The sequence below is a fragment of the Meleagris gallopavo genome, chromosome 4 (genome assembly GCF_000146605.3).
Source record: "Meleagris gallopavo isolate NT-WF06-2002-E0010 breed Aviagen turkey brand Nicholas breeding stock chromosome 4, Turkey_5.1, whole genome shotgun sequence".
NCBI classification, from domain to species: Eukaryota; Metazoa; Chordata; class Aves; order Galliformes; family Phasianidae; genus Meleagris; species Meleagris gallopavo.
The window spans coordinates 10,495,683-10,511,774 of record NC_015014.2 but is presented as its reverse complement, the minus strand read 5'-3'; the positions used below and the strand labels follow the sequence as shown (position 1 = coordinate 10,511,774).

General features: G+C 37.0%; 1 protein-coding gene across 1 annotated transcript in view; it reads right to left on the bottom strand.

Annotated features, from left to right (window-relative positions):
• Positions 1-16,092, bottom strand: part of HHIP (hedgehog interacting protein) — a 72,200-nt gene that overhangs the window by 19,537 nt on the left and 36,571 nt on the right. Inside the window, exons 5-7 of the mRNA XM_010709568.2 lie at positions 2,123-2,274; positions 1,513-1,686; positions 355-498 (exon numbers count right to left, since the gene is read on the bottom strand). Coding sequence (XP_010707870.1) covers positions 355-498; positions 1,513-1,686; positions 2,123-2,274 — 470 coding nt within the window. The remainder of the gene's footprint in view (positions 1-354; positions 499-1,512; positions 1,687-2,122; positions 2,275-16,092) is intronic.

Sequence of the window (16,092 nt, the reverse complement as noted above, 5' to 3'; positions counted from 1 at the left end):
AGATTCTACTGTTCAAATTTCTCAGATTCCAATCCCAGCTATGTTTTCCCAGCTCTCGTCTTTAAGTTCTCTTGTTTCATAGAAAAAGGAAACATAGAGGAGAAAAAAACCAAAACGTGCCAGTACTTTGTCATTTTGGTCTTGACTTTTAAGAGCTGTACATTCTCTCCATTGCTTTTGTCAATGTACAGTTGTTTATAACTGTGACATATATGTGGACATGGAGAAGTTGCAGTTAAAAAGTTTATGAGTGCCTTTATTATGCAAATTTTTCTAACAGACTAAATACAACTTTTCTGGCTGAAAACAGTACCTGCTCTGGATTAATTCCATTTATAATTGTCATGTGCTTACCGGCCTGGATTGTGGAGTCCATGTGCAAAAATTTCAGGAGGTTGGTTTGTGCTATTAAAATGTGGGTTGCTCCGTGGTATGGAATAAGGGACACTGCACAGGTCAGTATTTACATCGAGGCGTAATACAGAACCTGTAAAATCACTGAGAAAGTTGGAGGATAAAATAATTGTTTTTTTAAAGTATTTTGAATATAATACTACAATGAGCCAGTAAAAGAAACCATCTACTTTACTTAATAATCACATCTGGTTTGGTTTTACAGCATGGGTGAGTCTTAAGAACTATAGCAGAACTCATCGAAGATTAATTTGGTTAATATGTCTCATTGTTATGTCTACAGTGGAACTCTTCTGACCACTTTGCTGAGTAGCAACTTGGTAACAAAAACAACTTTCTCTATCACAGCATCTGTTTCAATCTCTCCCATATTCTATATTAATTTAAAATAAAGCACAAGCATTGCTCTCTTGTTAAACATATCTTCTTTGTAAAGGTCAGGAACACCTGTTATTCCATAGAGCCAAAGAGGCCTTTGAGTAGAGCAACTCCTTTTAGGTCTGTGAAGAGTCAATAGCACTCTTTCTCTAAATTAAAGCAAACTTTGGGACAACATTTTGCAGTTCTAACATAGGATGGGGCTTTGGGCAACCTTATCTTGTTAAAGATGTCCCTGCTCATGGCAGAGTAACTGCCAACTCAACCAAGTAATTCTGTGATTCTATAGCACAGTGACACAGGGTCAAAGCTGTTTGAGAAAACTGTGTAAGCAGAACCAAAGCACTATTGCTAAATACATTCTCTAGACATTTTCCTAAGTGATACAGTGTTGTTATTGACTCTGGTATGTGTCTGTTGGAACATTTGCTCAATAAAGCTGACTAGTTCGTAGAATAATAGTCTGGAGAAAAATATGTCTAATCTATGTTTAAATAGAATTAGATATGCTTTTGAGGACTCCAATATGTACAGGGTTTGATAGCAAACACCTACAACGTGTCTCTAAGTAGCAAGACTGTTCTGAAAATTAACTGCTTAATTCAGGTGCAGAAAATAGTAAGGTGGTATAATTAAGAAAGCATGAATAGGATTTTTGCTGACAACTGTTAGTCATTTTTGAGTGTGACTCCAAAGTCTATCCATTGGTAGCTTTTGTACCTTAAACCATCCATTTCTTCCATATCGTCGAGAGTAATCATGCCATCTCCAAGGAAAACGTATAAGAAGCCATCTGGGCCAAACAGAAGCTGCCCTCCGAGATGTTTTCGATGTAGTTCTGCTACTTCTAAAAACACTCTTGCTGTTCTTATATCAACTTGTTGAGGATTTTTCCTGCAGTGCAAAGATATGAAAACAGTTTTCACAGCTCACTATCATTGGCTTTCATTCTAAAAATAAATGTGAGTCATCAAATCATACTTTAAGATGAGGATGTTGTAACTTGGCATAAAAATGTCAAACAATAATTTCTGAGAAATTGCAATTTTCCAGCATTCTCAAAATTTTGCTTCCCATACACAGGTAGGAAATCAATATAATTTAAAAATGACAGAACAAATAAAAAGAAAGAGGCTTAAAACGAATAAATCAGTATACTGACTGGTGTTCCAAAACTACTGTTTGAAATAAATATCGGCAATAAATTTTCTGCAAGTGCCCAAGTATATGCTTTGTAAATCTGGTAGTTCAGTTTAGAAGCAGGGTATACTAAAAAGGGGAAGGTTGCTGGTAAATACATAATTTGTGAATTTTAGACTTCTACTGATACCTGGATACTGTGTATTCTACCACCCTAAGGATGTGATCATGAGGTCCAATAGCCCACCGTTCTTGGTTGGTGGTATAAGACACATACAGCTTTCCATTTTTCTTGTAATTGGGATGGAATGCAAGGCTTAACAGTCCTCTTTCATCTCCTCCCTGCAGTCAAATGAAAAACACAAAGAATTGTGAAGTTAATTATGTTCTTTATTGTGTTGCAGCTGGAACCCAAAAAAAAGTTTCTTTCTTGTGGATAATCTTTGCCCAAACTCTTTTATTTCTTTCCTGACTACTGCACAAAAAGGATTATAAAACATTTCACTTTGGGGAACTCTTTAAGTTAGAACAAGACAATTGTCTCATGTAGTTATCTATGCACAAGTCTCTTGCACCATTTTTGTGGAGTGATTTGTGTATGTAATCTTTGGGAAGCCATGAAGACAAGTTTAAGTGCTGTGAAGGATTCTTTGCTGGGTTACTAGGTTGCTTGTAATTCGTAGGGGACAAATAAAAAGGTCTATAATCAGCAGTCGGTTCTAATCCAAGTATCCAAAACCTAAAACACAGTGCTTGCTGCCAGCTCCCACTGTCTTGGCAATATGTTTAGAAAACAGTTAAATTGCTTGTGTAATATGTAAACCTTTGTTTTACCCTGGAGGCAGCAACATCAGTTGTCACAACTATGGTGGTCTGTTCATCATAGCCAGTATACTGTAGGTAATAAGCAGCTTTGGTCTCCGTAGAGAGAAACCATAGTTTTTACATGTGGTCCTTCAATGGAAAGGTTTTTGTTATTTTTTTTTAAATAAAAATAGAAAAAAATCTCCAAACAACTTTCTTTTGTTATTACGTTTGCCACGAAGATTAGTACAGTTATATGTTAAACATCAAATCCATGTTAATGTACTGTGACAATGCAAAAACACTATGTATTTAAATAGAAGGCAATTTTCTCCTCTGGCTTCTAAAAAAGTATGTAATGTTACTATGACTAAAATTTTAGTTGTATAAATTAAGAATAAAACTTTAACTTCATTTGTTTCTCCAGAGGTAGTTCTGAAGAAGTAAAGCTGATGTGTAGAAATAAACAGAATATTTAATTAGCAGTTCAAATTCAGTTCAGAGATGTGGTTATTCAGAAGCTGATAGTTGTTTTGGAATTTAACTCAGGGTTTGTCAGCCTTTCAAAACCAGTGGGTCTGTTGTAGTTTCAAGCACTCTGGTTGTACTCACAAGCAGACAATATTTTGCAACTCTACCACATCCATGAAAAGTAATTTTAAGTTAGAATAGAGAATGAAGCTTTTTAAATGTATTTGCAGTTTGGAGTGATGGATGAGCCTGTCTTCCTAATGAAAGATGTCTCACAAAAGCCCTAATTGGGAAAGTGCACAGTTTAACTTATTTTAATTTGATACAATTGCCATCTTCCTTTTTAATCACAACAACCAAAGAGAAACCTGATTCAGAAATGGAGATGTAAATAGGTCAAGTTATTTCCATAGAAAACAGTTTGTGCAATGAAATTTGAATCCTCCTAATTTAGAGACAGACAAAATTTGCTGATTTGTTTGCTTGAAAAAATTTAGATTTGGGGGTTATCCAACAGGTCAGATTTGATAGTCTTGTTAGAGCCTATCAGATGCTGTCACTGTGGACGAAGGGACTGGTAATCTAGCTCTTTCTCCTTTACAAGCCAAAAATAATTCTGCAGCTGAGTCTGATTGTAGGTGTTATTGTGTGAGTTTCTAAGAGTTTTGACCAAACTGCTCTGATGAATTCTGAAGTAAATAGAGGCAAATCTGTTGCTTTGGGAACAGTAAGGCATATTGCAAAGATTCCTAATGAATGAATCTATCTGTTGTGCCCAGACAAAGACATTCCTATTTTATCTCCTGAGAGTTGAGTGCAACTCATTTAAGGGCCCAGGAATGTCAATGAGTCACACCAGGCCTGCCATTCAAGGTGAGTTATTGGAAGTATTAGTTAGAGAAGATCATTCTGTTACTACGCTGAAGATTTTATTTAGCACTCAACGAGCAGTCTCAGCATGAAAGTGAAGCAGTTGAAATAGCAAACAGCTGACAATTGAATTAAGAGCTTTTAATGAAGTACCCATGAAGTAAGAACTTGACTTCTTGGGTCAGAAATGAATGAAACACAGGACCTCTGAGAAAATAAGTACGGCAAGTTGCATTCATAGGATCGGGCTGGTATTAATTAATTGTTAATTAGTTTAATTAATTGCAGTTTTACAATATTCTACTAGACTGCAATGTATTACTTACTTTGTATCCGCAATGCATCTATTGTTTCCTGAAAAATCACCATGCTTTCTGTTTTTCAAAGTAAGCCAATTCCACCATACTCTAAAAAGTCGATTTACTCTTGCATTTAATCAAAAGGTTGGAAAGATACTGAAATCAGTACAGCAGCGATCCATTAGATGACACAGTCAGTTAGAAATTTAGTTGAGTTTTTCCATACTTATGCTTTCTGAGTTTGGAAAGCCATTGTTCATGTCTACTTTCAGCTTTATCACTGGAAATAATAGGCTTGCCTATCATTTCCAATTATATCACTGAAGTTTTGGCATCTTCTTGTCATTTTTCTCTTTTCAAATTTCCCCTTAGATGAAGCCAGCATCATCTAGCTGTGTATGACATATTAGCTTATATTGTTCTGCTGTACACTGTTAAAAGGAATAACCTTTAAGAGTTGCCAGTTGTGAAAGGAAGGTGAGAAGAATGAGACGAACCTTATTCCATTGGGATATCTGTTCAGGACAAAGAATGATGATTGGCTGAACTGAGGATTAATAATCTAAACATGCTGTGGACTAGGGCCAATGTACAATCTCTATCGTACCTAAACCTGGAAGCTCACACTTCCGATGTCTGCCCGTGCAGCTCTTTAGCTTGTACACTCTTCAACTCATGGTAATTGCACATTTTGCATGAATACTACATTTCTTTCAGCACTGATTTTCCTTAAGGCCAGATTTTAAATTTCAACTAGAGAGTTACGTAAATAAAAAAGCTTACCTTTAAAAAACAGTTTGTTCTAATTTAGGACTGCAATTATTTTAATCAGAATTACATTATCGTAAATCAGTACAAAGCTGGGTAAGGATTACTTGCATGCATTTCACTTTAAATGTTTGTTTTCATTTTCAAAGGGTTGCTTAGATAAATTATGTTTGCTTTACGAGAATATTTTACTAGGAAGCAGTGATATTATGTACCAATGTTATATGTTGTTATACGTAGGTCACTCTGAAAGTAATGCTGCCTGTTTATTTCTGTGGAAACTGCAACAGACACAAGGAAGACAGCAACACACTGTTTGACACAGCAAATTTGCAGTGACGAAGCACTATTTTTAGCATAGCCGCTACCATGAGCTATGCATTTTTGCCACCAGTGAACAAGAGCCTGCGTGCTGCTGCACTTGTAAACGTCCGCACCAGCGGAGGTGACCCACTGTCACTGTCACCACTGCTGAAGTGCACCACCCCCTGTGCACCTGCTGCCTCACTGTGCTCACGTCCACTGTCTGGTCTCCAGAAATGTTCAACAAGTATCAGTGATGCCAGTGGGCGCCATTTTATCCACATGGAGGAATTCGGTGACACACCTTTGCTACGTACCCACTTCCATGTCAGACACATTTTGTCAGAGTGCCCCTCTGCTGCCATCTGTCACGCAGCAACAACGTGGAATGGAATATTGGCGGCACGGGTCAACCTCTGCTGCCATACCATCAACAGCCATCTCTGACATTGTGGCAGACATAATAAAATGGGAGGCATTACTTCCAGAGCAGCCCTCGTACTTGAATACAGAAACTATATACAGCAGTTATTTTTCAGAGGCGCTGCCATTTCATGATACAAATATATCTATTATTTCCTTTAGTGCATTGAGTGTTAATGGGAGTACTTAACTAATATCACTAAGACTAAGCAGTTCATTTAAAGCGAATCCTATTTTAAGCATGATCCTTAATTAAGTAACTTTAATAGTAATTCCTTTTAGTGAGCAAAACCAGATCAATCAATTTATTTTCAGTACTTCTGTGGCTTCACAGGAAACAACATTGGTAGAGGATTCAGAGTTCTCCTTTAAAACTGATTTCAGAAGTTTCACTCAATCATTTATATTGCTGGTATTTATACTTAAGAGCTTTTTCATTTGGACAATCCCACTTTTATTTTGGCTATGAGTAGCAACTTAAAAAAAAAAAAAAGATTTGTAGTGCTTTTTTAAAAGTGGTTAAAATGTATTTATTATAGTTGTGATCACTATCATTTGTGATGTAAAATATCAACTGTAATGTCTTTATATCATTTGTTGTCATTTACTATTACAAAACAAATACGTGGTAACTTGACTGCTTTTACCTTACTTTATTTCCTATGTAAAAAATACCATAACTTGTATGCATTACCATATATTTGATATTAAGGAGTTTTATTTATTAAGGGCTTTGGGAAGAGGTTAGTGAACATCTTATCAGACAGTACCGTATGAGCTCCTCAAATAGAAATTTCTGATTAGGAGATCCTGACAGAATCTCTGCTTATTTGAACCTTCCTTGACTGGATCTTACTGTAGGGCAGAAGATCAATGTTAAGTATTTTTCTCAGAGGCAAGTGTTTGCTTAAATGACATGTTTTGGAAATTTGGCTCCAACACAGGATGGAAATTTGACTACAGCAGAAGTAAAAACCAGGAAAAGGTCTTCTGTCTGCTGCAAGGGCACACCTTCTTTGTTTTCCACAGCTGTATCAACTCTTTTAAGAAGCACAAGGAGGAGTTCCTTCTGACAGGTGAAAGGGGACAAGGAGAAGAGCAGAAACTGATTGAGCTGTAGGTATGGCATAGAAATGGAGCTCCCATAGACCTCTTGGGTGTTGAAAACTTGAGTGCTTTGCTATCTGAACATCTGTGGGGCCTGAGGCCTCTGGCAAGGGAAGAATTTGTAACATAAGACATTTACCTTAGGGAAAAATAATTACACTGATGTAATGGTTGAGTATAGTATATATGCTGGACCCTATCTCCAAAGCATTTCCTTTTTCCTGTTGTGCTGCAAAGGTGTTTTTTTCCCCCACTCATTTATAATGGGCTTTGCAGTTATCGAAAGTTTATGTACATATAGATATGTATATATTTCTATGTTTTTTTTTACTGAATTAACCAAAAATTTACATTTATATTTAAACAGGAAAAGTATCTGCAGGGCAATACTCTTACTTAAGCACAAATCCTACTGAAGTTAGAGCTGTTTTTTGTTCAGTTACGCTCAGGGCAGGATTTGGCTGAAAAACACTGATGGCCAAAGTGCTCCTTTCATAAAAAATGCTTCATTTGTCTGCAGTGACAATAAAATGCTCTTTTTTTTTTTTCCAAAGGAAAATTGAACTCTCCAATAAAATACTGAAGTCCCACTTCTTTAGTGCTCAGCAGGTCTGAAAATAAGACCTATCTAAAAAAAGTAAGATAATAATATGTAAGAACAGTTCTGCATGGATTTTGAGTGAGGCTTTTCTGAAAGTGTGGAAAAGTACCTATTTACAGGAATTATGCATACTTATACATTATGCAGGATTTTTTTTTCAGCAAAAGAAGAACTCTGGAGTGGCCACGACTTGAACGAAAGTAAGTAAAAATGGCTTAAGATCTAAAGGTAGCACTGGAACTTAGAACTTAATTCCTATTTTCTTCTTAATTCTGTGGCAGCAGTAACAAAATTTTGGCACAACCTTGATTGTTTTTTCTTTTTCTTACCTCCACAGTCCTTTGAAGAAACCAGCCACTAAATGCAGGACCTTTCACTTCTAGTTTTAGTCCTCTGTGCTTATTTTTTTAATTCCTCAACTCCAGATTTTGTTTTACTGCTGGGCAAGTCTTTAATTTAATCCAAATGAAAATCCCCATCCCCTGATAACACAATTCTTTTTTCCCATCCTCCCAAAGAATATACAAAACATGTAAATGCAGATACTATCCCAACACAAACCCACAGCTTGCCTCCTTCACAGTCTTCTAGGAAGACAAGAATCCTGCTTTGACAGCTTTCTCAATTGTTGGTTAGAAGCAGCTAAAAGCTGCCAAAAGCCAGCCAATAATTGAGAGGTTTTGGGCAGAGTGACATATGACTGTGAGTGTGCTTGCAAGGAGGTGGCCGTGCGCCCATGTGAGGTCTGCATCTGGACTGGGAAACTTTATGTACTGTACTACTTTAGGAGAATTGGAATAACAGAAGACAGTGGAAATCAGTCCCGGAAGAGGGAGATTCAAATAAAGACCAGATGATTATTGCATTCAGTAAGGCTGGCTCAAGAAGGTGTGAATTACACACTTTCCTGCACCACAGAGGCCTCTTGAGCTGTAAGCAGCATTCATCCTCTGGGAACACAGGTGGTGATTCCACCTATGTCCCCAGCTGGATTTATTTTCAAGGAAGCTTTACATTCCACCAGCAAATCAGTGAGTGGTTCACCATTGGAGGCCACTAAGGGAAGGTAAAAAGTAAGAACACTTCTGATTTCCGTGGCATTCCTCCATTTTCTGACCATAATTTATTTATTTATTTTGCAAGTCTCATGTGCTATACTTTTCTTCTTCAGTATTCTTCCTCTTGTCAGCTTTTTAGCTTCATTGGTTCGAGGCCTGTTCTGTTATAGAACCAGCCTTCTAGGAAAGTGATAAAGCTCCCTTCAAGTGGACAAGAGTGTGGTAAGTGTTAAGAAATTTACTGACCATGAAAATCTGTCACTAGCGGAGAGAACAGACTTGATGACTTTTGTGTTTTTTCTCCTTCTTTCTGTTACTTCTAGGTTTTACCCACCTTTCATGTCACTTCTGTTGGTAAAGGCAGTTTTACCACTCATTTTCAGTGGGTAGTTCAATCAAATGGGCTCAGAGAACAGACTACATTACATTAACTTTCACGAATATATGACACAATGGCAAGAGATGAATAATCTCTCTTTCGTTCACCAAAGCTGTGACTTCCTCTTTCAATCAAGAGTGATGTTATCATTTTATTTTTTTTTCACTTAGGCCCTATTTTTAATACCATCAAACATTTTTCCCTGGACGTGAGAAACACAACTTAATCTTAGTGATTTACTATTCTACCACCACTCTTACTTGACCAAGATCCTCTTAGACTGCTATTTGAGTTTTCTCATGTTCTCATGTCTTGACTATGTATCTACAAGATATCTTTATTTTTCAGTAGCGTATTTCATAAAAGCTTTCTTTTTGGTTAAAACACAGGATCTAATGACAGAGAATTGTCAAAAAACCTTAAAAATTATAATTCAAGAGATAAGAGGCTTTTAGATGGCATGATATTTCAGCAAATCAATGCTGCTTTTATCCTTGCTAAAGAAGATAGATAAATGCCATGAAGTAAAATCTTTGTGTGGTGTGAAGAACACCCTGGGTTGCTAAAGTAAGCCTAGAGAGTATCCACAAAAAAGCCTGCAGCACTTCAACATAAGTTGCAAGACTTCTTGTGCTCAGGGAGAGATAAAGGATGTATGGTGACACATAGCAAAATTGACAGTGCTTATGTAAAATGAACCAACCTACAACAAATTCTATACTCTGATAATTGAAAACAAATTCATGCTGTTTTACCGAGACCACTTTATATGGAAATTTAGGGATATAATTCAGAACAGAATAACAGTAATTATCATACCCTCTGCATTAAATTAAAACCAGAAATGTTGATCTGTCTAATTGTAGGCATTAAAAATAACTAGTTGCAAAAAAGAGAGATGCAAATGGAAAGATGCCCTGATGGCATTACTCTGTGTTGCAGACAGTTCTGCTTTTCTCCCTTGGCTCTTGGTAGTGAACTGTACTTTTTAAATTGCAAGGGGAATGTTGCACTCACATGAGATATGTATTTAAATACTGTGGGTCAGCAGTAGAAAGCATCAAACCACACCCATATTTGCAGTCGGACTGTATGATCTTAGATATCTTTTCCAGCCTTGGTGATTCTATGATTCTGTATTGAAAAGCTGCAAATATCTTTGCTGTTGCATGTATGCTAATGGGTATTAAAACTTGCTTAGAGATTGACATAAGTAAGTTGTTAGCAGTCTGCATCTCGCCAAAGAAAAAAAGAGAAAAGGAGGGGAAAAAAGCACATCTTGAGGAATGCACCTATTGCTAGACTGTAACACAGGACTAGAAGCACTTCTTTTCATCCACCCCATTGTGTTTTTTCCACAAAGCATTACTACAGCAATCACTCATATTTGTAACATGACCTCAAATTAACAACTGGTCCTTATGAGCTGATTTAAAAGAAGAGTGATATCTCTGACTTATCACTCTGATATTAATTATCACTGTGAAATATAAAGGTATTCTTGATTAAAGGTTATCTCTTTAGTAGATTTCTGCCTTTACGCTCTGAAACTACATTAAAAAAATGATGAAATTGCTAGAGCTGCTCCAAAATTGTGTCTCCCATTTTATTATCTTGGTGGTTTGGCAGTAGAGGTTGGACCTTCACACCAATGTAAATGAGTGAATTCTGAAATTAATTTTAAAGGTGAACTCTGAATCTTCTACCAATGTTGTTTCCTGTGAAGCCACAAAAGTACTGAAAATAAATTGATAGATCTGGTTTTGCTCACTAAGAGGAATTATTATTAAGGTTACTTAATTAAGGATCATGCTTAAAATAGGATGCTTAGTCTTAGTGATATTAGTTAAGTACTCCCATTAACACTCAATGCACTAAAGGAAATAATAGATATATTTGTATCATGAAATGGCAGCGCCTCTGAAAAATAACTGCTGTATATAGTTTCTGTATTCAAGTACGAGGGCTGCTCTGGAAGTAATGCCTCCCATTTTATTATGTCTGCCACAATGTCAGAGATGGCTGTTGATGGTATGGCAGCAGAGGTTGACCCGTGCCGCCAATATTCCATTCCACGTTGTTGCTGCGTGACAGATGGCAGCAGAGGGGCACTCTGACAAAATGTGTCTGACATGGAAGTGGGTACGTAGCAAAGGTGTGTCACCGAATTCCTCCATGTGGATAAAATGGCGCCCACTGGCATCACTGATACTTGTTGAACATTTCTGGAGACCAGACAGTGGACGTGAGCACAGTGAGGCAGCAGGTGCACAGGGGGTGGTGCACTTCAGCAGTGGTGACAGTGACAGTGGGTCACCTCCGCTGGTGCGGACGTTTACAAGTGCAGCAGCACGCAGGCTCTTGTTCACTGGTGGCAAAAATGCATAGCTCATGGTAGCGGCTATGCTAAAAATAGTGCTTCGTCACTGCAAATTTGCTGTGTCAAACAGTGTGTTGCTGTCTTCCTTGTGTCTGTTGCAGTTTCCACAGAAATAAACAGGCAGCATTACTTTCAGAGTGACCCATGTATTTTCTGCATGACATTTTAAAATGCCTTGACCTTCTTATTTTTAGAAACTGAAAAATAAAGTGATGTGAAGGTTTTGTAATAGGGAAATGTGACAGACTTGGAAGAGAAAAATTTAGGTGCTTTAAAAGCCTGGCCCAGAGACAAAAGCATATGAAAGGTTAAATGTAATTTTTGCTTATCATACAGCTACCCTTTTGTCTGGGGTTCTCTTAAGGCAGAGACACCAGTAGTATGAGGCTTTTCTGTTGGTACAAAAAATGGGAACACATCGCTTTAGTTGGCAACGAATGTCCGTGGAAGTTATATAGACAAACCAAATGCTATTCTGTTCCCTAACATCTGAAGGACTTTTGGACTGCTGAAATCTGGATGCGCAAAGAAGCACATTTCAGCCTATATTTAGCATGAGCATTCAGCATAGTTTTGGTAATGATGTGTCGTATCTTCAGAGCAAATGCTGGTTGCATATGTGACTGGTTTTCTGAGTAGATGATTACGCTAAACATAATGTGAAAAATCAGAATTTGTGTTCTTAGAAACTCTGCAAGTATTCTTCAACGTTTTACAGTAAGACATACAACAGATCTACTGTACGTATGAAGACTAGAGAACTATGTTTTGTCTGTTTACTTCTTATTACATTGTTTATACCTGTGTTCGTTGTTCATTCCATTGTTTCAAACAGTGAACAATGTTATGTTACTGGCACAAATGCAAATAGAGAAGAAATTCAGAAGTCCAGCATCTGCAACTGAGTTTTAAGCTTCCACATGGAAGTACATTTTAGGAATATTTGTTGCCTGAAATCAAACTGTTGGACATTTAAGGACTTCTCAATAGAAAGCCAGACGAAAAGCAAACCAAACAAAAAAATGCTATTACTGCATCTTTTTTCAAACAAACTCTGCATGTACATCATGTTTTATACCTGGGTCAAAAAGTTACTTCAGTGAAAGCACCTTTGTATTTCTGAAAAAGCTCTGAATGGAGCTGCAAGGAAAAAAGTGTTTGATTTCTTTGGTACTGTCTGAGCATATTTCTCATTGGTATTTTGCCAAACCCACTGGCCTAGCAGTACTTCAGGAGCCTTACTTCCAGGCAGAGGGCAGAAAGGTTATCTGTCATGCCTGAATTGTTGCTGTTGAGCAACAAGTTCGGTTTTAAATACTGACTCAAATAATCAAATAATTTGAGTTCTTTCATTAAGTCTTAGAAATACGTGTAATTTGCCAGCTACATGAAAACAAGGAGTAAATAAATCCAGAGCAATCCAGATCTTTTCACTAACATTTTGTGAGCACCAGAGGAAGCTAAAATAATCAAGTAATTTTGTGAATCACTCATATAGATCTTGTCTGTACCTCTCAACTAACGTTGTGAAAAAATATTAATAATTTGAAGCTAGACATGAATATTTTTGTGAAATGTGCCAAATGGAAAAACCAGGGTGGTGGAGGATATACGGTTTGCTCTTCATGACTAAAATCTGTACATGAGAGGAGAATGATGGCAATCCACAGCCGTGTTGACAATTCAGACATACAGGAAATACCCTTGTAGGAAACTAATACCATCTGGGTTTGGCCCAAGATGTGTGAATGAGAAATATGTTTCTTGTTGAGAATGCGAAGATAGTTTTGGACATTGCAGAAAAGGAATGCGTTAAGCATGCACAGTTATAAAAATGAAGTAGGGTGAGGCATTGCATGCATATGGAATAATTAGAGGAATATGTCTGTGTGCGTCAATAGCTGATGCAGACATAGAACTTCAGAATTCAGTTGTCCTAAGACAAACAGTAAATTATCACAAAAAATGTTTTCATTATAAGTGCCCAGGAGCCTTCTGAGCAAGAGCTGTATTTGAAAATGCTGGTTTGTTTAAGCCACGCTGTTCCCTGATAGAAAGGGAGATTTGCTTGTGACACATTATATATTAGAGGGAAAAAATAAAGTAGTTTTGAAATTGCTGAAACATTCAGTTCTGATATTTGTAAAATTGGGAATTTGGATTATTTTGTTGGGTTGTTTTCAGTTTAGAAATTAGTTTTACTTAAAAGAATGTCAACACTGAAATGGAATATTTCATTTGGCCCATCCTGAGAACCTTTCAGTTCACACTTGGTGAGAGTATGTTTTCAAAATCTCAGAATATTCTCACTCCTCTCTATCCTGTACTTGCATTAACTGTCTGAGATTTTAGTGTCTGTTCTTGGCATAGGAAAGCACTCTGGTTTCTAATGAAGCCATTGCCAGCATTCTGAGGTTCCTGAGACTCGCTGCCTGCGGAATGGATTTTTGCCTCTCCCTTGACACCCTCATCTACTTGTGAAAGTCCCAGCAATGCTGATTTTTCAGTTATTTGTGTGGCTAATGAATGTTGTGCATGGACAGGACAAAGTTCCAGACTCTTTTTGGTGCACATTCGACTTCTTCTCCTGGCTGGCCTGTAGCAATATCATCCTTTCTCTAAGTCCAGCCTCTAAATGCTCTTTTTAAAGAACATTGTTGAGAAGATAAAAGGTTTTCATGTCTTTCATGTCTGTCAAGATCCTGGATTAACCCTGTTCCAGACTCAAAGGCACATATTATACAGATTACCTGTTCCTTAACTGAGCCATGCTCATACGATGACAGCAAACTGTTACTGTATCCTTGGTCTTCATTTGTTTTTCATCAGATTTTTGACATACCTGAACAGGATTATTCTTATCACTGATGAACACTGCTGTAGACATTCATCTAAGATGTATTAATTGTTTTAGTGCTTATGAAGAAGGCACAATGCAAAAAAAAGAAGGAAAACTTAATTGGCCAGTTTGAATCTTTTATTTTCCATCAATTCTCAATATGTACTGGCCCTGTGCAGCACTTAAGATCTTTAGACAAAATGATCAAAGTTTATAAAATAAAATGGTGCTAATATAGTAATGATGTACCATTGCGTATCTTTGATGATTATGGTCAGGTTGGCACAGGCCACCTAAAGAAGCAAGCAGACTAGAGGCATGAACAGCAGCCCATTGCAGAGTCTGTCAACAGCTGCAAGTTCAAGCAGATGAGTGGGGCTGACTTCAGTGCCTACCAGCTGTGAATACAAGCTCATTTGTAAATCCATTCCTTGTTCTTCAGAAATGTATCATTAGTACCTCTGAAGCTGAAGCTTCATTATAGAATTGTGTTGTATTAGTTCAAACTTTGCTAGGCTGTACACAAAGCATTGCTTTCATTTGCATCTACTGTGGAACATGTGCATATCTGCCTCTCAGGTGAGAACTTATGCCTGTGCAAGGCTTGACTTTTCCAAGTTGTTTATGCTTATACACACACTCAGTACACACATATATAAACATACACTTGCATCCAGCATTTAGGTGAACACAGAGCTGCTTGTCCCTATATTCTAAATTCTTGTAAAACGAGTGTCTTTCTTGTAGTCCCGTAAGGGGACTACCCAAACAGATAAAAACACGTGCTTGATTTGCACATTGTAAAACTGAAGTAAACTGTCTTAGAACTACCCAAAAGTACTTATTTTATTGCAGAATAGAATACGTTAACATTCGTATGCCTAGGACATTCATTTCCAATGTTGGGGAGAACGGGCTTTGAAAGATATGCATTTCATGCATGTGCTGGTGTTTTTAAATAACCCATTAAATTATGGTTGTAGTATGTATTTTAAATATTTACATTTCTGAGTGGGGTTTAATTTTTATTCTGCCAAGCGCTGTAAATTCCTGTTTTCCTGAGGATTTTGGTGGAGGCGGAAAACCACTAATAATTTCTTCCTCTTGTTCACAGGACTTATGTTCACTTGCATATTTGAAATTGAAGCAGACTTTTTCTGTTGAGGCTGATAACACTGTTCAGTCTCCTTTGGAGTAGAAAAGAGTAAAATTTCCTCTATCTAATGGAAATGATAATTACCTTAATATAAAATTTTGTTTCATAAGGCCCAAACTCAGCAAGTTTTTAGGCAAGCGCATGAACTCCGCAGGCTTTTTTTCTAGTGCTGGATACTCTGTGGCAGCTGATTCTTTAGAGTTTATGTGTCTTTTGATGTCAGTAAATGAGATCTGACACAATGGTGATGAGGGATTTTAATGATAAAAAAATGCTTCTGATTGAGAGGGAAAATGACTGGACAAAATTGAGATTTTTCTCTTAATCAATCTGACCCTGTGATTTCATAAAGATTTCTTTATGGTCTGTAGCTAATGTTGTGGTTATGCAGCTAAAGGCATTATCTTCACATCATTATAATGAAACATAACACTGGTATCCCTGACTTTATTAGCCAGGCTTCATTGGTATCTGACGTTATATATTTCCTATTATAAATCTAAATAAGAACTTACATTGACCCGCATTAGACCAAACATTAAACAATTTACTAAGATTACAACTTTGAAAAGGAACTTAAGGAAAAAAAAAAAAGACTTTTAGACCACCAAGAAACAACCATAAATTTAAGGAAATATGAGGTTTCCACCATGTGACTTCCCCTGCAGAGTTATGCAACAGACTGCTGTTACTTAAAGGTCA